Below are 23,339 nucleotides of genomic sequence, written 5' to 3'. Positions count from 1 at the left end.
AGGCAACAGGGACAAAGTTAAGGTGAGGCAGCACAGTCAATGGGAGAGCGGGGGTTGGGAGGGAAGCAACAACATGGGCAAAGGGGGTATGGCGTGGGAGGGAAGAAGCAACACGAATAGAGGGGGTGGGAGGGAAGAAGTAATAATGACGACTGTGCTAGCAAGAAAGAAAAATAGTATCTCAATCAAAGCACCAGCAGCAGAAGGATCATAATCAAGATGAAGCAATCAGTACTTAAGCAATCAGTACTTGGTCCATGCTCCAGACAAAAGAAGAGGAAGTGAAGCCAGCATATGTTGCCCAATTAGGAGGCAGAAAATGAGAATGACAATGAACTCGTGAATGGTAAGCAATGGGCGGGCTCCAAACCCCATTTACAAAACAATATCAAATGTGATAGCACATACAAAACCGAAAAAGACACATCAATTCTCAGAAGTAACTAGCAGTTACAAGGACATTTTTCTGCTGTATGGTGGGTGATCTGTTCCAGACCCTAACAGGATTAAAGATTAAAACTCTAGCATTGTGAGGAGGACGACACTCAGGATTTCAGGTATAAAAACAATGTGCACACCCCTAATTTTAGTGCTGTTCATTTAAAACAGTTGTAAAATGGTTTCGTCTAAATCGTTAGATCTTACACTGCAGCTGCAAATTATAAGATAGTTCACAGTTTAGTGCAAATCTGTTTCACAGGTTCGTGGATACAAGTGTTCAAAAATTAAGGTTTGTCTTTTCAGCACAAACTAACAGGTGCGGCCAGTGCCGAACATCTATACAAAAAAATTCAGGCCCTAAAAACATGGAAATAGAAAGAGAAAAAAAGCAAAAACCCAGATGCCGTGAAAAGTTTGCAATACTAATAAAGAAGTAAGCGGCAGGAATGTAACCATGTTTGTATTGTTAGTGCAGGGCTTGTACCTTCTAAACTGAAGCACCTCTGATCTGTTTCTTTTAGTTGACAGCTCCCTGAGCAATGAGAAATCCAGGGCAAACTATTTCAAAGGCAGCATGGCCCACTTTTCATACAGACGAGTTGCAAAAGTGACATGCACAGGTAATTGTCAAACTTCTGCATCTAAATACATCCCTGACACCCACCCGGGCCCGGCCCACCCATTGTGAAAAGTAGTCTCAGAGCTCCCTGTCCAATGTGCAAGTAGGTGACCATGGAGAAACTGTGCACAGAAGTCAAGGAGCAAACTGTGCTGTATAAATATAATTTTTATTGATTGGGAGGAACTGATCAGCCCTCTGAAAGCAAATTCAGCGCGCCTGCAATGAAAGGATGACAGTATTGGCAGGGTAGGTGGCCTTTCAAGTCCCTCTCACACATTTCTACATGATGAATCAAAGGCACAGGAATACAGAAACGTGCCCAAAATCACCCAGCTCGACCATGGCTCTGTACTCCATCAGATCACGGCTGGAAACCGAATTCTAACCTAACCAGAATCAACTGTGGAAATGCCCCACTGGGGCACCCCACCAAAACCACAGTCGTGCCCTTCCAAACAGTGGAGAGCGTCACGGCCCAGATCTCGGGCACCCAACCCACCACAAAGATCACATCACCCCAATCCCAGAGTCCCCCCCCCCCCCCCCCCCCCACTAGCTCTCCTTTGACGGACAACTACTCTTGAGGGTGCCCTGCTGTATCTGAAGTGGCTCTCATTACAACTTCCAACTCCTTTCCATGGTGGGAGCAAAAAGGCTGCACAGAAAGACTGCCCTGTACCAGGAGAGATAAACATAAAAAAACTCCAGCAACACTTCAGTAATCCTTCTCGGAGGCCCCACTCAAAATCCAGAACTCGTTTACTGGGGTGGCTGCGCTCAATCTAAGAACCCACTCACTTCCGGAGAGATCTAGAAACTCGCATTCTTAGGAAGTACTTAACTCAGGGGCATATTTACAAGGGAAGTGGTGGAGTGGGGCTTAGCCTTCCTGGCTTAAAGCCTCAATCCGCCACTTCAGAAAAGAACGCTGCACCATATTTACAAGAATATGGTGCAGCCCTGCGTTTCCTCCGCGCTGGCGCTACACTTGGCAGCCTAGCGCTACACTTGGCAGCCTAGCGCCAACGCAGGCACCCTTGCACTATAGTGCAAGAGTGTCTGCGTGCAGGGGAAGATTGTTTATGTGCAGGAAGGTCCCCCTTCCTGCACATAAACAATCGTTAATTGCCATTTTGTAACTTCTATGTGTGCTGCTTAATGCAGCACACATAGAAGTTCCAAAGGGCATTTTTTTAATGATTGTTTATGTGCAAGAAGGGGCACCTTCTCAATCAGTTAGGTGAGACTTAGCAGGACACAAACATGTATCCCACACGCTGCACCAAGTGTAGGGTTCATACCCACTATGAGGGCAAGCATAGCTAATATTGCCTGTCATGAATGCATCGCAAGAGTTTGTCTTACTTTATAAAGATTACAATAAATCCCTTCAGCAAAGACAGTAGAATAATGCTGTTTTGTGATGCTGGAAAAATACAAGGTACACAGAGATTGGTACAGATCTCAAGACCTAAAATCCTTAGTATAGAAGCGAGCTGGGCTTCTCAGAAACTGCCTAGGGCACTTTTGGCTTGGAAAACTTCCTGGGATACTTATTGAAAACGATCGACCATTGTATAGCACACACCTCGAAATGAAAATGAAAGGGCGAGATTTTGATCGATACCTTATATCTATTGATCCAAACCTCGATCTGGTCGACTGAACCTTTGTTGCCTGTCTGTGAGGAAAGAAAGTGCACCTCTCTGCAAGTTAGTTCACCCAATAAAGGACTCTGCTCCCAAAGATCACAAACAACTTCTAGCTTTCAAAAGTTTATTGTAAAGATATAATGAGCTGCAAATACAGGCATCTCAGAATGAGATTCACGAGATACACAGGTCCAATTACATACATGTGCTCTCGGAAAGCCCTCAGACGAGCAACGGAAATCACTAACACAAGTTCTAAGAATAATAAAGCTATCAGCATTGACGCATATCTCTCCTTCATTTAAGTTGGAGGAAAACGCACAGGTTAGGCTGTCCCTACCCTGCTCTAGATGGTATCCCTACTTAACCAAGCCCCAACCTAACAAAGGTGTCAGCAGTGAATGACCCCCAAGGGAAGTCACTCACTCTAAGTCTCTTGGTGAAAACCTATAGTTCTCCAGTCATGACCCCTCTCTGCCTACCCATCCGCTCTCTTAAGGGTCCTCAGGTATCTGCTCTAACTCCACCCAGGGGTGCTGTCCCTAATACAAAACAGTCAACAACATTTGAGACGCCCCTTGCGAGACGCCTCTCACGTGGTGTAGCTTCTGGCTTTTTCCATGATGCTTTGTATTGGGCCTCATACGTTAGAGTTGACCTTGCTTCTCAGACTCTTCTCCGGCCCGCTGATACCCCTTAAACATTCCAGAACCCTCCTCCATGTCTGGGCCGTCTACTGAACAGACCTCTATTCATTCATTTATAATTGGATCCCCCCTTTCCTCTTGCAGACAGATATCTGCAGCCAAGAACCCAACTCTCATAGACTTCTAAAAAGGCCTGCAACATTTCTTGGCCCAGACATGTACGTGTAAAACAATGTTAAAACATTTCAGGCCTACAATATTTCTCAGCATGATTATAGCATTCAACTTCTTCATTAATTAAAGCATGTTAATATTCTTATTCTATTAATCAATAAATATTTCTATAAATCATGGCCTATTTAATGCAATGACCAAAACATTAATACAATCTGTGTCGTGAAAAGAAACACCTTCCCTCTTAGCTCCAGCTCTGGCCCTGAGGCCTACCACATTCTGCGTTTAACCACATACCATCTTATGTTTTAACAGCTACACGACATGGATTCAAAAATAATCACATCTACTAAAATCATATAATGTCACACATTTCTGTATTAGTTCCACTTCTACTTAAATCTCTATATTAGCTATACATTTGGAATATAATTGCAGATACTATTAGCACTCATGGCATTTCTCCTCATGATTTGTGCTTACTACTGGTAAGTGTGATGTACTCATACATTTAAGTCAGTTTGCGCTCTCTCAGTTCCCCCCTTTGATGACCTCTCGGGGTCATCACTAACATTTAAACTGCAGTTATTGCTGGCATTCTCTGCGCTTCCAGAGCCCTCAGACTCCTGTACTGATTATCTTGTATGGCAGCCAATCTCTGCAGCTGTTCTCTTTGGGCCCTTTCTGACCTTCTTGCTCTGTACCATTTGAATACCCTCACCAATCCCCACAATATAATCCCACAGATCAATATTATGATGATAGGTTTTAGTATGTACCAAACAAAGCTTTTGCCTAAGGTGGAAAACCACCCACCAACTGCACTCATTCCGTGGCCCACCTTTTCCCAGACATTTTCTCTACTCAAGTCTTCGATCTCCTTATGAATATTAGTTATGTTCCTAATAACCTTCTCAAGGGGCTTCGAATTGTCTGGAATGTAAGTGCAGCATTCCTGGACCTTCAAAGCCTTACAGACTCCGCCCTCTTTTGCTAGTAGGACATCTAATGCAAGACGGTTTTGAAGAACCATAGCCCTTATCGATTGCATCTCTCCTTCTACCAGCATTAAGGACTGAGCAGTGCTGGCAGACAACCTGTCGACAACTGTTGCCAGTCGTCTAATTTTAACATCATTAAGGATTACTCCCAAAAGAGGGAACATAGCTCCAAAGACATCTCCAACCATTTCTGCATCGCCTACATCTCTCCTTCCCCTCGATGATGTCTTGCCCTCAATGATCACTAAGTCTTGTGCATGATATATTTTGGGGAAGACAATTGCTAAGTAACATGATCCATACCAGTTGTCAGGTAGTCTCACGTAGGCATTTCTTCCACATACAAAATACACATTTGGAATCACTTGCATTCCCTTCAGGAAATCCTTAGTATAGTACTCTATATTGAAAGCATGTTCACAGTCAACTTCACCCACGTATACATTTTCATAATACGTTTTGGCTCGGTGAAGACATAGCTTTCCCCTCTGTGTCTTATCTAAAGCTATTGGACCACTACTACCCTTTCTCTTGTGTGCCTTCTCTTCCTCGGTCCAATCTGTTTTCCATTGTCCTGATTTTTTCAAAATCTTTTGTCTCCTGTAACGATCATCCACCTGCCCTATGAACTTCTTCTCGACTTCTGACACCTTGCATGTCAGGTTATTTCTACGGGCATGTGAAGTATCTAAGGTAACCCAAGGAATGAAGAACTTGGCCAATCTGTCTTCACTCTTCCAGTAGTCCCATTTGTTCATCTGCTTATAATTTGGGACTTCTGGCAACACTGAATCATAATTGGAGAAATAGTATTCAAAACTATCTCTCTCATAAAATATACTAAGCAATAAGCTACATGTAATGCCATATGTCAGCGGGAGGTGATGGTATCTAATACCCTCATCTACAGATGCCGGCAACTGCATGCAGACATAGCAATCCTTAACCTCCATGGCATCCACGTATTCATATAAGAGTTTGGCATAAGCATTTGACCTAAAGTCTCCTTGGGACTCATCTACGTGTAACCTGCGGGCTTCTGCAGCTAATAACGCTTTCTCTTGAGTGTTTTCCCTTTTCTCACCAGCAACAGTGGGTGTAAGCGTTTCTGCAGAATTCACATCAGTTACCTTCGCCTCTTCCTCATGTCCCTTTACATAAGAAATGGTTACCACTAAAGCTATTAATATTATCACTCCTACTATTAGTGTACCTATTATACATTTAGCTCTGCGGTTCGGGGTGCCGGCCTCCATTTCGTCAGACAATATGGCTCTCTCTTATCTTGGCAAAAAGTTCTTTTCCTCTCATTCCTTTACAGTCTCTTTTTAATCCTTTTGTCTTTAGAATCCACACAACTGGAGGCTGACAACCTTCTTCGCAAAAAGTCCTTTAACAGTTCAAAAAGACAACCCTAGCCCTTCTCCATCAACTCAAGGGAAGTTCCCTAAAATTCTCTGCTTCCTGGGCGCTAGGTAATCTTCTTTTTCTGCTTGCTTTATTTACAAAGTCCTTTAACAGTCTACTATCAGATTTGTTGTTGCAGCTTCAATAGCATAGTTCAGTATTTCCAAACGAAGATTGTGCTCTTCATGTGCTGTTATCGTTGTACCAAAGTCGGGGAATTGCAATTCTGTAAGAAACATGTGTTTTAACTTGCTGAGGCGGGGAGGTCTGGGGAGCATGAATGTTAGTGACCCTTCTTGTTCGACACCGGGTACCAACAGTCGTATTTCCACGGTGATAATGGGCTCAGAACTGGACACCACCACCGCTCGGATCCTCCCAGTCTCCGGTTTCACAGACATTTGTCGCCAGATATGTCCACTCAGGTGTGGAGTATCTTCTGTTAGGCACACGCACTCTTCTTGACCTTCTCCGGTCGGGTGCTTCAGCGCCCTGAGCACCTTCTTCTGGGTCTGAGTCTTCTGATATCGGAGGAAGGGTTACCTCTGGAGTTGACCTCAGGCTAGAGCTCCTTCTTTGCGGCCAATTAGCTTCTCCACGTGCCCTTCTACTCCTTCTCCTTCTTGTCTGTTCTCTCTCTCTCTCAGACCTGTCAGGGTCTGACTCGTACTCCCAGCTACTTTCTCCTTCTGTAGCGTCTTCTGTTTCGCTGTTGTACTGACCGTCCTCAGCTTGGTCAGACTCGTTCCCTGCTTCCGCTGGCACCTCTACAGCTTGGCTAGCCCCCTCTATGGCTTCTCGGTCCTCTGCTGGACGTCTATCCGAGAGAGGAGCTGTTTCTTCCAGAGGTGCTGGAACCCTTCGCGTATGTGACGCGTGGATCCAATTGGGCAGGCCTCCCACCTTCACAGCTGTGTTCGTGATCAGGATGATCTGGAAGGGCCCACGCCAACGAACATCCAGACAGCTTCTTCTCACGTGTTTTTTCACCAGGACCCAGTCCCCAGGGTACAGGTCATGGCAAGGGCCCTGGCACGCTGGAACCTCGGCAGCCTGCACCTGAAGGGACACAGAACGAATGGCGTCAGACAGCCCCTTACAATAGTCCAGGATCATATCATCTGTGATATTTAACAGTGCAGTAGCTGGGACAGATGGCAGCCTCATTGCTCTCCCCATTAACACCTCATGTGGTGATAACCCCGTTCTTCTGTCTGGGGTACTACGAAGGCTCATGAGAACCAATGGCAGGGCATCAGGCCAACTCAGGGTCGTTGAGGAGCACACTTTTGCTATCCTGGCCTTGATCGTGCCATTGATCTGCTCCACAATTCCTGAGGCTTCTGGTCGGTAACTGCAATGCAACTTTTGATCTATGTTTAGTGCTACACAAACCATCTTCACAAGTTCGCTGTTAAAATGTGTTCCCCTATCTCGGTCTTTCGGGTGATCAATGGTACCTCATGACCCCCTTCACACTAGTTGACAATTACTCTGGGTGTCCGATACACCCGAACCACTTAAGCTCTCCTTGAACTTAAGATTTCCACCGGTTGCGCGCGCTCACAACCTGTTCCACAGTCACTCTACAGACATTCAACTCCGCCAGACATTACAACATAGATACAATACAAAACACCGCAATCTAACACGCATAACCCTTTATACTCACTCTCGACCGATACTGCTGCTTTTTCTGTCTCACGTCATCCGGATCTTCTTCGGCGGGCTGTTCTTCCGATCATCGATCTCTAGGGGCCTTGGGGTAAGCTAACCTGGCCTAGGTCGCCGTCCTCAAGAAGGCAACCATCCTCTATAGCTACCAACTGAAAGGGCGAGATTTTGATCGATACCTTATATCTATTGATCCAAACCTCGATCTGGTCGACTGAACCTTTGTTGCCTGTCTGTGAGGAAAGAAAGTGCACCTCTCTGCAAGTTAGTTCACCCAATAAAGGACTCTGCTCCCAAAGATCACAAACAACTTCTAGCTTTCAAAAGTTTATTGTAAAGATATAATGAGCTGCAAATACAGGCATCTCAGAATGAGATTCACGAGATACACAGGTCCAATTACATACATGTGCTCTCGGAAAGCCCTCAGACGAGCAACGGAAATCACTAACACAAGTTCTAAGAATAATAAAGCTATCAGCATTGACGCATATCTCTCCTTCATTTAAGTTGGAGGAAAACGCACAGGTTAGGCTGTCCCTACCCTGCTCTAGATGGTATCCCTACTTAACCAAGCCCCAACCTAACAAAGGTGTCAGCAGTGAATGACCCCCAAGGGAAGTCACTCACTCTAAGTCTCTTGGTGAAAACCTATAGTTCTCCAGTCATGACCCCTCTCTGCCTACCCATCCGCTCTCTTAAGGGTCCTCAGGTATCTGCTCTAACTCCACCCAGGGGTGCTGTCCCTAATACAAAACAGTCAACAACATTTGAGACGCCCCTTGCGAGACGCCTCTCACGTGGTGTAGCTTCTGGCTTTTTCCATGATGCTTTGTATTGGGCCTCATACGTTAGAGTTGACCTTGCTTCTCAGACTCTTCTCCGGCCCGCTGATACCCCTTAAACATTCCAGAACCCTCCTCCATGTCTGGGCCGTCTACTGAACAGACCTCTATTCATTCATTTATAATTGGATCCCCCCTTTCCTCTTGCAGACAGATATCTGCAGCCAAGAACCCAACTCTCATAGACTTCTAAAAAGGCCTGCAACATTTCTTGGCCCAGACATGTACGTGTAAAACAATGTTAAAACATTTCAGGCCTACAATATTTCTCAGCATGATTATAGCATTCAACTTCTTCATTAATTAAAGCATGTTAATATTCTTATTCTATTAATCAATAAATATTTCTATAAATCATGGCCTATTTAATGCAATGACCAAAACATTAATACAATCTGTGTCGTGAAAAGAAACACCTTCCCTCTTAGCTCCAGCTCTGGCCCTGAGGCCTACCACATTCTGCGTTTAACCACATACCATCTTATGTTTTAACAGCTACACGACATGGATTCAAAAATAATCACATCTACTAAAATCATATAATGTCACACATTTCTGTATTAGTTCCACTTCTACTTAAATCTCTATATTAGCTATACATTTGGAATATAATTGCAGATACTATTAGCACTCATGGCATTTCTCCTCATGATTTGTGCTTACTACAGGTAAGTGTGATGTACTCATACATTTAAGTCAGTTTGCGCTCTCTCAAAAATGTTGGCGCTTTGATAGCAGATGGTATGCAATTGCTCAACCTAGCCTTGAAGAAGGGCTGAAAATGCTTAATGGCCTGCCTTCAAGCTGGCGACCTGGAAGGATGGGTTCAAACTGGTGACTCGGAGGTTACACGCAAATCTCTTCAGCATGAATGCAACCTGTTGAGCTTATGGCGAGTGTAAGGCAAGGACTCACATAGTAAACAGACATCCTTGCATCAAGTGATCTTCCAACAGAGCAGCTAGATTGAGATTGCAATCGGTGAGTTGTAAATTTCAGACTAACCTCTGCAGCATGCACTCAACCCACTGAGCGAGCGAACATGCAGAGTTCATAATAAATCTTTATTTTACTTGCTATCCTAGATTTGAGAATTCCGATTGCCATTTGCTATTCGATTGCCATTTTGAATGAATATAATGGATGTGGCCGTGCTTATTCCACGCCAGTTTCAGCTAAACACGTTACTTCATGGTCTAAGAATATGAAATCGAAGAGGATTGGTTGGTGAGGCACGGTGTGGCCGGCTTCCTGCTCTGACGTCACAGTTCTTGCACACGTCAAGCCCCGCCCCTCACAGCTGCCCCCGCTCGACGGTCAGTCTGCACCTGTCCTCTCTCTGAACGGCCGTGGCTAATTGCATGCCAAATGTGGCCATGTTTTTTTTTCACTGCACCAGCCAAAAGCCCCCACGAATTGCAATTCAGAAGAGAGTCAGAGCTGTGACGAAAAAATATTTGTAAAGATTCCTCACAGATACCTCATAAAATGTCCGCATCCTTTGCAGGCGAATTAACATTGTCAGTGCCCGTTGTAGCTAAAAGCACGTGTGTGTTCTCTGTAAAACATTGGTTAAGGTACTGGGCCTGCTTGCAGAACAATTTACCAAAAATAACTGTGATTTCACAGTCAACTGTTAGACCATACTTCTTAATATTAACGATTTTAGTAACTCATGTTGCATATATACATTGGCCAGCATAAGGTATGTATGGCCTGCTTTAAAGACCTCAACGGAACCGAGACCCTTAAATACAGCTCTGTTTTTACGTGAACAACTTTTGTGTAACAGAAGGTGACTGGATTCAGCTGTGGTCACTCCCAGGCCAGCTTCACGCTTGCCACTTCTAGGCCAGAATTGTATCTGACCGGTCACACATGGATTCTACTGAAACCAGCTGGTAGCATGAGAGTTTTTGAAACTTGACTATCTAATCCCATCTAATCCCATATATACGTGTACTCCGGATATCACAGATTTCAAACCAAGCAAAATAGTTTACTGGTTTTAGCGCCTGCAGAGAGGACGAAGTCTCTCCTGCTTTGGGTTGAGAGGAGAGTGAGGGTGGTGGTGGTGGTATTGAAATAGACCTGTGGATTTTCCTACCCGTGGGTCCTCACTGCTGGTCATTAAAAACTGGATAAAGTGCCCGAACTGTCCAGTTTATTTCCAAATGCGTATACTCGTTTGAGTTGGTTTCTGTATTTCACAACCATAGCTTCCCTTATTTTCCACTGGGTATAAAGTGACACATATAGCCTTGTAACGTTAGTGCACCTGAGCTAGAGTTAGATTATGTGGCCTAAAGGTTGCGCATATCTCTACAGCAGCCGCTAAACCACATGAGCTACATTACTGATTGGAATGTGTGAGCTGCAAGTTACAGGTGGATCTTCAAAGCAGGCACTAAAGACAAGAAGCTATCTAAGCTATCTTTCAGAGTAGGAAATCTTTGAGTTGCGAATTACATGCAGATCTTAGCAACAGATACTCAAGTCACTAATCTCACTAGGACTAGATAGTCCAATGTCAAAAACCCCGATGTTACCACCTGGTACTGGAAGAAACCACTGGTGACTGGTCAAGATGTTGGGCAAGAGGTCACAAGTGTTGGGTTGGCCGGGTGGTGATTAGAGCTGAAACCACTCACCTGCTGGTACAAATGTTGACAAACAAAGCAAGGGCCTATTTGGGGGCCTTAGGTCGCATAAAGATCTTTACAGAAGGCCATAAACACTGGGCCTTGTTATTTAAATATGCAAAACTATCTACTAGCATTGTGGTTACTATCAGTACTAAAAAGTGTGGTCTCAGAGTTGTCTTTGAAGTCATAAATAATTTTTGTTAATTGTTTTGCCAGTAGGCCTCCATACCTGAGCCAATGCCCTAGATTGGTTTAAACCAATAACACTCTACACTAGGGATCTATTAATTATTTGGATTTTAATTTATCTGGAATGTTATTAAGTGACATAGCTGGCATGGACTGGCAGCTTCGAGGGGGCTGGAAATACGGTATGGCTACAGGCCATACACTGACAACCAATCCTCCCAAACGTAGTACGCATTTGGTTAATTCGAGCCCTGGCAGCCGCAGCATGCCTCTGCGGATAAATGTATATGTGTTTTTGGGCCTGATGTATCAAAGGGCTTTTACTATTCTGAGTCTATGGGGAAATGTGTTAATGTATAAGGGCTTTTGGTTTGTAAACAATCACTTTATTTTTGTTTCACTCGCCACCAATCAGGACTCAGGCAACCAACCAATTTTTATTCCAAATTCTCCATTCTCCATTAAATGCTAATAATCAATTTATAATACAAATATTTGTTTTTTTCTGACACCTACTGGCAAATTCATACAGAATCTTAAACCCCTCCTTGTTGTTATGCCTGCCATTACCTGGTTCCCGCCCAAATAAAGGAGCTGAATAAACATATTATATAATCTACAGCTGCTCAGTAGGTCACAATACAAACTGTATTGTGTCTGGAAAACAGAAAACAGAATCTTACAGTCCTTTGGTCCCATCATGACCCTTTGTTAAGTCAGAATGTATCTTCTACCTGAGGTCTTGGGCCTCATTCACAAAACTTGTTTTCACGTGTTAGTCTGCTTTGCACGCACACATAAGTAACCTTTTACAAATGTAAAACCGCGTGCAGTGCACAGCCGTAAACCGATTTACTCACACACAAGGATTTCTGTCTGAGTAAATGTTCTACTCTGGGTGCTGAGTGGCGTTTAAGGGCCTGAATGTCCTGGAAGTTTGTGTACACCCACAGACGTGCACATTTGTAAGTATTAACAAGCCATTTCCTGCCCCTCCAAACCTTGGCAATAGTCAGTATATCTCTTTCCAGTGTGGGGAGAGGAGGAACACGCCCAAGAGTACTGGGGTCGTAGTAGAAGGACTTTTGCAAGGGGAAGAAAATGCGTTCTCCATGTAGAAAAACACGAATGGTTAGCAACTGCAGTGCGTTTGGACCTGCTCTGATTTTTAACACATGCAAAAAAAGTACGGGATTATATTTTTGTTAGTGAAAAATGAATTCCTATTTTTTTAGAGTTATACCTGCAAAATCGATGTTTGCGCAGATGTAACCAGGAAAAATGTTGTGAACTTCAAGCAGCAGGGTGTCTGCACCTATGCGTGTTTGATTCCAGGCTCCTTTTTTATTAGATTTGGGCCCCTGGTACTTCTGTACAAGGGGCATTGCCCTGTTCAGAGTTTCTTTTATGAATGCTGATGTTCTCAGTGAATACTCAGTGTACAAACATGCAAGGTCTGAACAGCACTGCATAAAATACAGACAGACAAAGTTACGAGTGTAGATCATGTGGGCATGACCTGTTACGCCTGGTGAACATATGCAAGGGCAAGGCGCAAAAAGTTTTTCCTGGCTCCAGTTGTATCCTAAGGGATTTGGAGCTCGGAAATGTAAATGTTCACAGAAAAAAATGCACTTATTCCTGTCGGACCGCTACAAACCTTCGATACCTACAGTATAAAATATAACTTGTATTTACTTTTTTCTCACAATCATTCCGAAATCTGAAATAGAAAACCTTGTGAGCAAGCGGGACAAAACACCCAAAAGACTTAGGCAGGCTTGGGATATCCTCCAAGAAATTTTGATCCTCTATTTCTCATTTTATTTCTTCAAAATGCATCGAAAATGTCAAAAATTGAAATGATGTTCAGTTTGCCAATTTAAAAGAACACTTTGCCAAGAGAACTAGATGGCGACTATTGGTTTTCAGACACAATTACGAAGAGGCTAAACCAATCTAAACTCCCTTCTTGACAGAACCCAGTTAACATAACGTATTCATACCTGGGGCATTTTCCAGTCAATAAATAAAAAAGTTTAAGCAGCACTTAACTCCTACTGGGGTATCCATGTAATACAGATGCTGCAAATAGAGCGATACTATTTACTGATAACTGTAGAAATAAACGTGCCCAAAAGCAACCAGGACGTTCTCTAGTTGGGTTTTATTGACTGAAGCTATAAATGAACCAGTTACGGAATTCATAATTCAATATAGTTTACGTGATTTGCAGCAAACACCTTTTGATCAAATATTTTAGGGCTTTAATTGTCACAGAATGCCGTTAGTTTCCAGGCTGAGACCTTAACAGTAGCTTTCTAAATTAGGTGCATTTGACCCAAACAAGTTTTGCCTCTGTTTGAGGCAGAACTGGAAACATGTAACCACATCTCTGCTTTGCACAGCTTCGCCCTCCTGTGCAGCGCCAGTAAAGTTTGCTGGGTTTCTCCGTCCTCCCCCGCCATCTCGCGGCCGATTTAGGTACTGCAGTCGCAAATGCCTGGCTGTCACTCCTTACCTGCTGCCGAGTCCTGGTCGTCCTTGTCAGTCCGGCCGTGCTCCGGCGACCCCTGCTGGCGGTCGTTGCTGCAGCTGCCCTGGTCCAAGCGGGCCTCAGCCGAGGCGCAGCAGTAGCGCAGCACGCAGGTGCCGCAGCAGATGGTGGCGTCCTCTGCGTCGAAGCGCTCGGGGCACTGGAAGCCGTCTCGCCAGGTACTCTGCGGGTCCAGCCAGCCGTGACAGTATTCCCCAGAGCCCAGGGCCGGGACAACCAGGAGCGCCAGGAGCATCAGCAGCCCCTGCGCCCGGGGAGGCATGCTGCGGGGCGCGCAGCACAGGTTGGCACCGGTACAGGTAGACTAGAGGCTGCTCTCAGTGACGGGGTAGTGGCATAGCCAGAGTATCATCGAATTGTGAAATACTGCAATAATCAGGGTTTGTTGGTCCCCTCAAGCCTCTAGGCATAGGTGCCACTGCACCTGCTGCACCAATGGAAACTGCGCTCCCTGTGATAGAGGTAGTACAAGGTGAAACGGATCGATAATCCTCAAGCGTTTATGGGAAAAGAGATCACAAGTAGTTTACACCCACGTAGTGGTTCGGGACGACATTCACGAGGCTCTATTGCGGTCGGTAGCACCGCTGGCGCATCCAAGAGCGGGGCAGACCTCCCGAGCACCGGGGGAGTGGATTCTGCTGACTGGGACGTCCTGGTGACAGTAGGGGGACCTGAGCACGGGCCACACAGAACACAAATCCCAGTTGCTGCGGTGTGAGCGGGTCCACAAAAGTTACACTTGTAGGGTCTTTGATCGCAGTGTCAGTTTCCAACGTAGGGGTGAAACTTGCGTTTTGAAGGGAACTGGGGCGACAGAAGAGCCTGGCAGGCTCTCTCTCGGAGTAGGGATCTGATGTAATCCCTCAATACATGCGAGTCTGGGGTGTGCTGGGCTCTCCACAAATCCCCGCTGCAGCTGTGACGTCACTCGGGATCTCCCCTGAGAAGGATGCCTTATATCAGGGCTTTGGGGATGATCCTCTCTTTCTGTTACTTTTCTTCTTGCATGTTAGCTGAGCAGAGGTTGGACCCACAGTCCCCACAGGGAATTTTACTCCAACCCTACAGACGGGACCCTAGAAACGAGCAGCAGATCCCAGAAGTCACCCCCCACCCGTCATTCACCGGCTCCTCCGAGACATCCTGAAGCAGATCTCCCCGCCATCCCCTCCCGGCGCCAAGACACACACACGTCCCTCCTTCCTGAACGAGCACTTCAAAGCTTCGCCGCCGCCTCCTCCTGGGCACAGCGCTCACAAGTTCTCCAAAACTTTCCTTTGCTCTCCTGGCGCCACCGTAACACTTCTCTCCGCCACAGTGGGCACAAGGACGGAAACTCGACCCCCGGCAGCATTCAGCTTGTTGTGGTTTCTAAACATCGTCAGCGTGAAGAACAAATACACAGTTCAGGTAGTGCGGACCTCCTTCCACATGCCCAGTGTACCGGAGGTGCGCGCCTCTCGTTCCCACCTCCACTGGCGCGCCCAGCCGCTCCGCTGCCCGGGCTGTGGCGCCGCCGCTCCCCCGGCCCTGCTGCGGCGTGTGAGTGACAGCTCTCCGGGCTGGAGCCGGTGTGCAGCCTGCGAGCTCCAGAGGAGTGAGTGAGCGGCAGCCAGGCGCTGCAGGAGGAGTGCAGGAGCCGGGCCTGCTCTCGTCCCCTCCGCCCCTCCTTCCTCCCTGCTCAGGGAAAGTTACACACCAGTGGCTCTGTCTGGCTTTCCCCCCTGTTATCATAGGCGCCCGGCTCCCCCCACCACCCTCCTGCACAGAGGGGAGCATGCGTGCTGGAGGGGCCGTGGAGAGAGCGCTGGCAGGGGGTGAGGTGGACACCCCTAGAGGGGTTTCCCTCATGAGCAGACACGGCACCTCTAAGCTCAGCTCTAGAACCCCCAGAGCGCTATTTATACATATACGTCAAATGGTGCTCCATTTATTTTACTTCAAACACTGGGACTTATTTACAAGGCCCTTGCGCACTTTTAACATTTGCGTCATTTTTAACATTGGAAAAGTGACGCAAAAGTGGCGCAAAGGCCTTGTAAATCTGCCCCTTTTGGTCTCTTTCGAATACTGTTAAGTGTCTACCTAACTCTTGGATTTGTGTCTACATGTTTTTAACAATACAAGGGGTTAAAATCATCATGTTGCACAGTGTGGAAATGGACTATTGGTTTCGAATGTTAATTATTAGGTTGTTTGCATATTAAATGGCCTACTCTCTAAAACATGCCAAGAAATAAACAATGGAAACTCGTGATTTATGTACAGAGGCACGGCCTTGACTTCGGATACCGAATGGTTCAAAACGGGAATAAAGTGTTTTTGAAAGGAGCTGGAACAGTGGTGGCTGGTGATCAGTGGTCAAAGTGGGGTAAAAAAAAGTAGGGGAACTGTGGGCGGAGACTCCGAGGACAGGGATAACCCAAGGATTAGGTCAGTGGTCGGAGTCAGAGATGTGGCCAGATTGTGCCAAACTTCCCAATTTTTAGTATTTGTTTGGAATTTCACCGACCAGTTAGTTACAGCTTATTGTGTTATTTAATTCAACCAATGGATATACTTGATTATTTAAGGTTTAATAGGAGTTATTGGCATTTAATTACATTCACAAAGTGGGATATATTTCCAATCACACAATGTCCCAAATACGCTTAAAAGTGGAATCACATCCCATTTGTCTCCAAGCCATGCAGTTTCTCTCATTAGCACTTCTCCTCCCTTCTTCCCCAAGAGCAGTTCAAACATGAATGGCAAAATATCCTAGTTTGCAAATGTTTTCTATATAATTATGGCTCTGCCATATTTGCCACATAATACATCGTCCACTGCATAATCTTACAGTTTTAACTAATAATTTTTGTCGATCAAACGGATAAAAAGTTTTAAAAAAATGTGACGAGTTGCTGCAAAGTGGACAGCCCTTTGCAAAGGTTGACTGATCACCTTTCTCACTGCCGCATTTGTATGTTATACTGATACTAATGAGGCAGAATCTTTGCAGAGACTTAACATGTGTAAGAAATATATTGCATTACGCTGCTGCCGCTTTTTTGTTGCATAATTTAGTCAACACTGCAGCATCATTTTGTCCCCCATTGCTGCATAATTCCAGTGGCTCCAGAGCAGTAGTACATGTTAAAAGGGCGTGTGCATGAAGCAGAGACTGTGAAGTTTGCAAACTTAGTTTGGTGTGCGTGCAAATCCTGCATTGCCGATCCTTGGTGAGTTGCAGCTACTACTGCTAAAAAAAAAAGCCCAATGGAGGTACCGGTGGGTGAGGCGGAGCGATGGCAGGGCCGGCTTTAATGCTGGTGGCGCCCTGTGCAACAATGCTTGTTGGTGCCCCCAATGATCACCTACGCCTCAGACTCTCTCACTACCACCCTTTAACCCTTTCCTTGCGCCCGTCGGCCAACGGCCCTACCTTCGTAGTGCTGCGCACGTCCGTTGGCCGACACGGCCCCGTCCACACAATGGAACCGCGGCGGAATTGCCACCACGGTTAAGGAATTAACAGTCCGCCTCAAGTCTTCACAACCACACTCCTTCTCAGATGCATTTAATTTGATTTACAACGCCACTCATACCAGTGTACAGTGTTAGAGCACTTTACATCACACACACTACACAGAGACAATCATTTATACATGTGTAAATCACTGTATAGGAAATGTTACATAAGACAAAGGACTACAAGGTGTAGAAGCCACGTGACAACCAGACTAGTAGGCAGTACAGTTTAGTAGCTCACTGTTCTATGTTAGGATTTTAACTTTTAAACTGCAAGTAACAAAAGGATCTCTCTGACAAAAGCAGTAACCTACTAACCTAGTTAACATTATATGCACTTTGTGATGTGCATGGTGCATGTTCTTTACAGCAGGCACTTTAACCATCTGTGCTACCTTTCCAGGAGTCAACCCTTCCACTAGACACAACTCCAATCTCTCTCTAGGAAGAACATTAATCACCAAAGTTATCATGACATTTTTATTGTTGCTGAAAATTGCTGGAGGCCAGGAAGGAGGCAGCAATTATTTTTTAAACCATAATATCCTTGCAAACACTACGCACCCACCCGAAATAGGTACCCAGTGCGGTCACACCATTCGCACCGCCCTAACCTGCTCAAGGTTCATGTGACCTCAGTAACAGAGTCACAGTGACTGCATCACTGTTGCTCTAGGGTGTGCTGCTTCGTAGGCCTGCCCGCAAGACTGGAGATGAACTTCAGTTTGGATTGTGGTGGACAGGCCTTCAAGGTTAACCCACAATTGACACCACTAGGGTACACCTGCTTGTGCTAAGTCATCAGGCCATCTAAGGTCTAGTGGGGCCTTCTAAGGTATAGCATGGGAATATGCTCCCTCATTAGAGTGGTTTGGTGGACTGGTCCTGAAGGCTGAACCAGATTCCCCAGTTCCAAATTTGATAGCTCTGGCCATAGTGCCACATCCTCTTCCCCACTGAACACCATACTGCCCCACTGAGAGAAACTCGCACTGCCTTCAGCTACAACTGAATTGTGCCCGCTATAAACCCTTGGATGTGGCTCAATTCAAATTATGCACTTGATAAGAATAATATGCTGCCTAAAAATAAAAAATAAAAGTAAAAGCAAGCACTCATAGGGAATGCAAGATTAAGTAAAGCATGTGAAATGTAAGCAGAAACAACATGGTTACCTTAACGATCTCTTACTCACTATTCAGAAATCAGCGAGTGGTTTTACCAGAAAAGTTAAGGACATGACTACAGGGCCCTGAAGGGCACCGTTTCAATGTCTATTGCTTATATCCATACAAAACATAAACAGTATGGTTTAAAAAGACCACATCCATAACCACAAAGCCATGGTACACGTGTTATTTTCCAATCCACCCATCAACCAGGTATTGCAATACATCCAGGAAGGAATGGTGCACTTCCCCAACTGGGGACAACAATGCTGTTCAAAGAAAGGCGAGAAAACAAAAGTTGAGCTTCACTGCAATGTGAGGCTGATGTGTTTGGATGTGAATAAAACCAATCTGGCCACTTTGCAACCACTCTGTCTTGCTTTATTTAGTTATGTATTTATTTTTCATATTTTAAAACTTTTATTTCTCTCCATCCCGAGGCTGCACTTTGGAATAGAAAAATGTCAGAAAAAGGGCATTTCCCGCAAGAGTTTTTCTTTTTTGGATCCATTTCACAGTGAAGCAACCCAATGAAAGAAGGAAAGAGAGGTTGTGGACTGTTTCTTTAAGTCACAGCTTTCAGTAAGTGAGGAGCAAGACAGAAAAAGAAGGAATAATAGGAGAAGGGGTAGGGGCATCTGCCAGCACAGAAAAGAAGGGGACATTGTCTGTGGCTTCTCTGGGCAGTAAGGAAGAGACCGAGGGGCATATTAGAAAGGTACTGCGATAATTATCGCTCAGTGCTTTTAGCGCGAGGATAATTATCGCAGGCTAATGCTGGATTCTATCGCGGAGATAGCATGCTATCAGCAACGCTTATCTCCCAAGCGATAGGAATTCATGCATTAGCTGGAAAACAGCGTGATTATCGCTGGAAATCCAGCGATAATCACACTGCTACCAGCGAAACCTTGCTGATAGGGCAGGGTGATCTTAGCCATGTAATGCACCTCCCATTGGATTACATGGCTAAGTCAGGTCACAAGCAGGCATTAGGAAAGTAGCGTTAACTGTGGTTAGTGTTACTTTTCTTAACGCTCTGCTTGTTAGAGTGCAGCTTGATAATTGGAGAAATGTCGGTTAGCGACATTTCTCCAGTTATTTTGGCACGGAATGCCCACATTGCATCTCATTAGAGATGCAAAGCTGGGCGTTGTTGAAAGGGGCGAAAAATCAGCAAAACACGCGATAGCGTGTCGTTGCTGATAAGGCAATGAAATTATCGCCGCTTTTCGTCCAAAAACGGCTGCAAAAGCGGCGATAATTTCATATCGCCGCCTTGGTAATATGCCCCGAGTCCTTTTCCTTCTCTGCCAGTCCCGCCCGTCCCCGAACGTCCACGAAAGCAACACAAGCCTTATCTGAATGCCTTTGCTATTTCTGCCGTCCTGGGACACCATTTTGAAAAGAAAAAGTAGGGGAACGTAATCCTTTTAATAAAAGAAGTAGGGGCAGGCCATGCCCTTCCGATCCCGCCCACTTCGACCACTGCTGGTGATATTATAAAGTAGTGGGGCATAAAAGTTAGGGATGAGTGTTACATCACAATCGCGCAATATACATCAAACCTTCACTCGCCACCTCAAAGGCATATTTTGTAAAATGCTATCATGATTATAAAAAAAAAAACATTGGCACCTCCCACACGCATCAGTCCATTAATATTGATTATTCAAAATGTTTTAAATCAGGACCAAACAAGAAGTATTAATATATAACACAGTGAACCTCAGTGTTAGTGACAATAACTTTATGCAAAGTGATAATGTGTATCATACACATCAAATCTTCGCCATGATTCGCAAAAAGATTAACAGTTGCTACACACTCATACCCTTGGCCATTGCCCGGTGGAGCTGTCCCACTCAGCTGTTGAGGAGTCTGGCTATGGTTCACCCCCTCGGCCGTCACCTACCCTGCCGGACAGCGGACATTGTTTCTCACGGTTCTTCACGGTTTTATCTGTCTGCCTCTTAGACTGTTTTCAATGCTTTACTCCCCTGAAGTACTTTCCCCCCTCCGGTCTTCCTGACACTATCTGCATTCCCCTCACCTGTTTTTCTTCCCCCCCCCGCTTCCCTCCTTCCCCCATATGACCTGAGTCTTGGTTTAGGCTGCGCGCTAATAACTTATTTTATCGTGTAATCTCATGTTTTTTTCCTTAGCCTATACTTGTAACCAGTAGCGGTCGGTAGTAGGTGTTTCTGTAGGGCGGTGATGTGGGCAGGGGGAGGGGCAGGGTAGGGGATAGTAATGTATGGATTACGGAGTTTTACATGTAAATAAACATTTAAATAAATAAAACGAATTTTGTTGCGTGCACTGCATCACATTTTGTGATGCAGTGAGCGCAACGAAATTTGTTTTATTTATTTAAATGTTTACTTACCTGTAAAACTCCAAAACCATACATTACTATCCCCCCACCCTGCCCCTCCCCTGCCCACGTCACCGCCCTACAGAAACACCTACTACCGACCGCTACTGCTTGTAACTGCAACTGTAACTGATGTAACTTACGTAACCATTAACCTTCTGATCCTCTTGTGAAGTGCTCTGATACCTCCGGGTCTAGCCAGCGCTATATAAAACATTGCAAATAAATAAAATATATCCACTAAAAGTGATTATTCAAGATTTCAAGGATTCATACAAACACATGCTACGGATGTGGTGCCATTCACCCATTTGTCAGTACTATACAGACATCATAATTACTCACCTTGGTACAGGATAATCCTGGATCTGTGGTAGATATTGCACCCGTTTTATTATTTTGATGCTTGAGATGGTCTATGGAGAAAAAGAGAAGCAGAAAAACATACATACATGTAAAGACGTCCCACAGTAGTATGAGTCGATGGTCACTAGATCAAACTTCTAGGCAGAATCCTATAGATAAATGCTCATAGAACTCAAACCATCATTTGTCTCAGATGTCTCCTAACCGTGTAGGTTATATCAAGTCCAGTCGTGCAGTGATATATTGTGTCTCAGTCTTCCTCATGCTGGGTCATGTCAGCTGACCATGTAGGTACACAAAGAACGATGTCAGGACAGTCATGATAATGGACTGGCATCATTGTAACCATGTACAACAATCTCCCTGTTGGCTAGGCATACCATTCATGTTACTCAAGGTGTCCTATTTTGAACGAGTAGAATAAATCCTCAATGTGACCAATTTCCCCTTATGTCATCCATTCCCAGACACATACAGCGATGCATACATGTAACGCGGAGTTCCGGCCAAATTCTGCCAACCACTATGTGGAAAAGGTTTTTGTCACGCATGACTTGCCAATGGTAAGTTAGCGAGAGAGATTTTGCATCCCCTAGTGCAATTTTCAGTTGCTAGGAGGGTACCTGGCGAGATTTCCGAAGCACAGGCTGTCACGACCGTTTGGGGATCAGAAAGCTGTCGCTCGAGCAGAAAATCAACTCTGGAGCACTGCGTCATACCGTTCCCACTGGTTTTTCAAAACAGAACGAATTCCTGGTGCTAAGAATCAGCACCAGCAGCACATCGAGCCTAATTACGCCCATTCACAGAAATCAACGGATTCGGGGGCCATATGATCAAGCAAGGGCGATACATTATCGCCGCTTTTATCGGCAGGAAACTGCAGCTAAAGCGGCGATAATGGGGTTGATAATATGCCCTTGCGAATTCCCATAGAAGCCCAGGTTCTGGTGTTAACCTGGGCTTCTATGGGAATTCACAAAGGCATATTATCAAGCCCATTATCGCCGCTTTAGCGGCAGTTTCCTGCCGATAAAAGCGGCGATAATGTATCGCCCTGGCTTGATAATAAGGCCCCTCGTGGAGTTTTCATGTAACTCCGCGTTATTCCATGGAGTGAAACTCTGCGAGTTCCGCCCACCCCTAGCTTTTCGTTGTGAGGCCTGGGCAAGTGCGCGGAATGCTAACCCATCGATATAGACATGTAAGAGGAGGGACTTAACAATGTAAAATGGGAGTTGTTATTGTTGCAGTACAATAGATAGTGTGCAATCATGCGAGTTATGCACGTTCGTTGTTTGTTCTTCCTGCAGTGTCTCAAAAATGTAACCAGACATGATTGCTTAATGCCCAGTTACCTTTGCACATACATAGATGTCATTACTAACCTAGATATCTACATGTCAATGTCTATTTGTACTTTCAAAGAAATATCGACAAAAGAACTATTTAAAAAAAATGATGGGTTAATGCATTATTTAGGTTGGTATCTAGTTAATGAACAAATACAAAATGAGGAAACCCGCTTTTTAATTTTGTTTCCTTAGCATAGGCGCATTGTTGGACTGGCCAAGGGAAACCCCTAAGGCCAAACTCATGAGGATGAATGTATAGATTATAGCGCCACTTTCCACTGTTACTATTTTTATACAACGGCTTGTATGCTTTTGTAGTTCAGTGTAACAATAAAATATCACCTAGATGTACAAAATCTCCCAAAAGCACGAATTGTGTAATGGCGTTGAAGGTCATGTGAGGTTGGGGAGAGTGGAATGATCAAGCAGATCCGGCCATTGATGGATACATTCCACCCAAAGGCCTGGCAGATTCCTTCAGTTTCTCCATGCAGTGGATTTCATCAATGTACATTCATAAGAAACATATGTGGTAAATATGAAAAACATTCGGTGTAAAATTGTGCGAGTCGATGCGGAGAGGCGGGAGGATAACACAAAGCGTGCACATTGCAGCAGACACACTGTTTAGATTTCACGCTACTGAAATAGTTCCTAGAGGCCTTTTCAGTCCTGCAAACAGAAATCAATATAGCACTGCGTACA

The 23,339-nt window shown here is 45.0% G+C and overlaps 1 protein-coding gene across 1 annotated transcript in view; it reads right to left on the bottom strand.

Moving 5' to 3' along the window:
• Positions 1-15,460, bottom strand: part of SHISA2 (shisa family member 2) — a 63,369-nt gene extending 47,909 nt beyond the window's left edge. The window contains exon 1 of the mRNA XM_078657111.1: positions 13,819-15,460. Coding sequence (XP_078513237.1) covers positions 13,819-14,116 — 298 coding nt within the window. The 5' untranslated portion in view covers positions 14,117-15,460. The remainder of the gene's footprint in view (positions 1-13,818) is intronic.
• Positions 15,461-23,339: the final 7,879 nt, after the last annotated feature.

This window comes from Lissotriton helveticus, chromosome 8 (genome assembly GCF_964261635.1).
Source record: "Lissotriton helveticus chromosome 8, aLisHel1.1, whole genome shotgun sequence".
In the NCBI taxonomy this organism is placed as follows: domain Eukaryota; kingdom Metazoa; phylum Chordata; class Amphibia; order Caudata; family Salamandridae; genus Lissotriton; species Lissotriton helveticus.
Note: the sequence above shows the minus strand (reverse complement) of the source record. Positions and strands in the feature narration are given on the sequence as shown.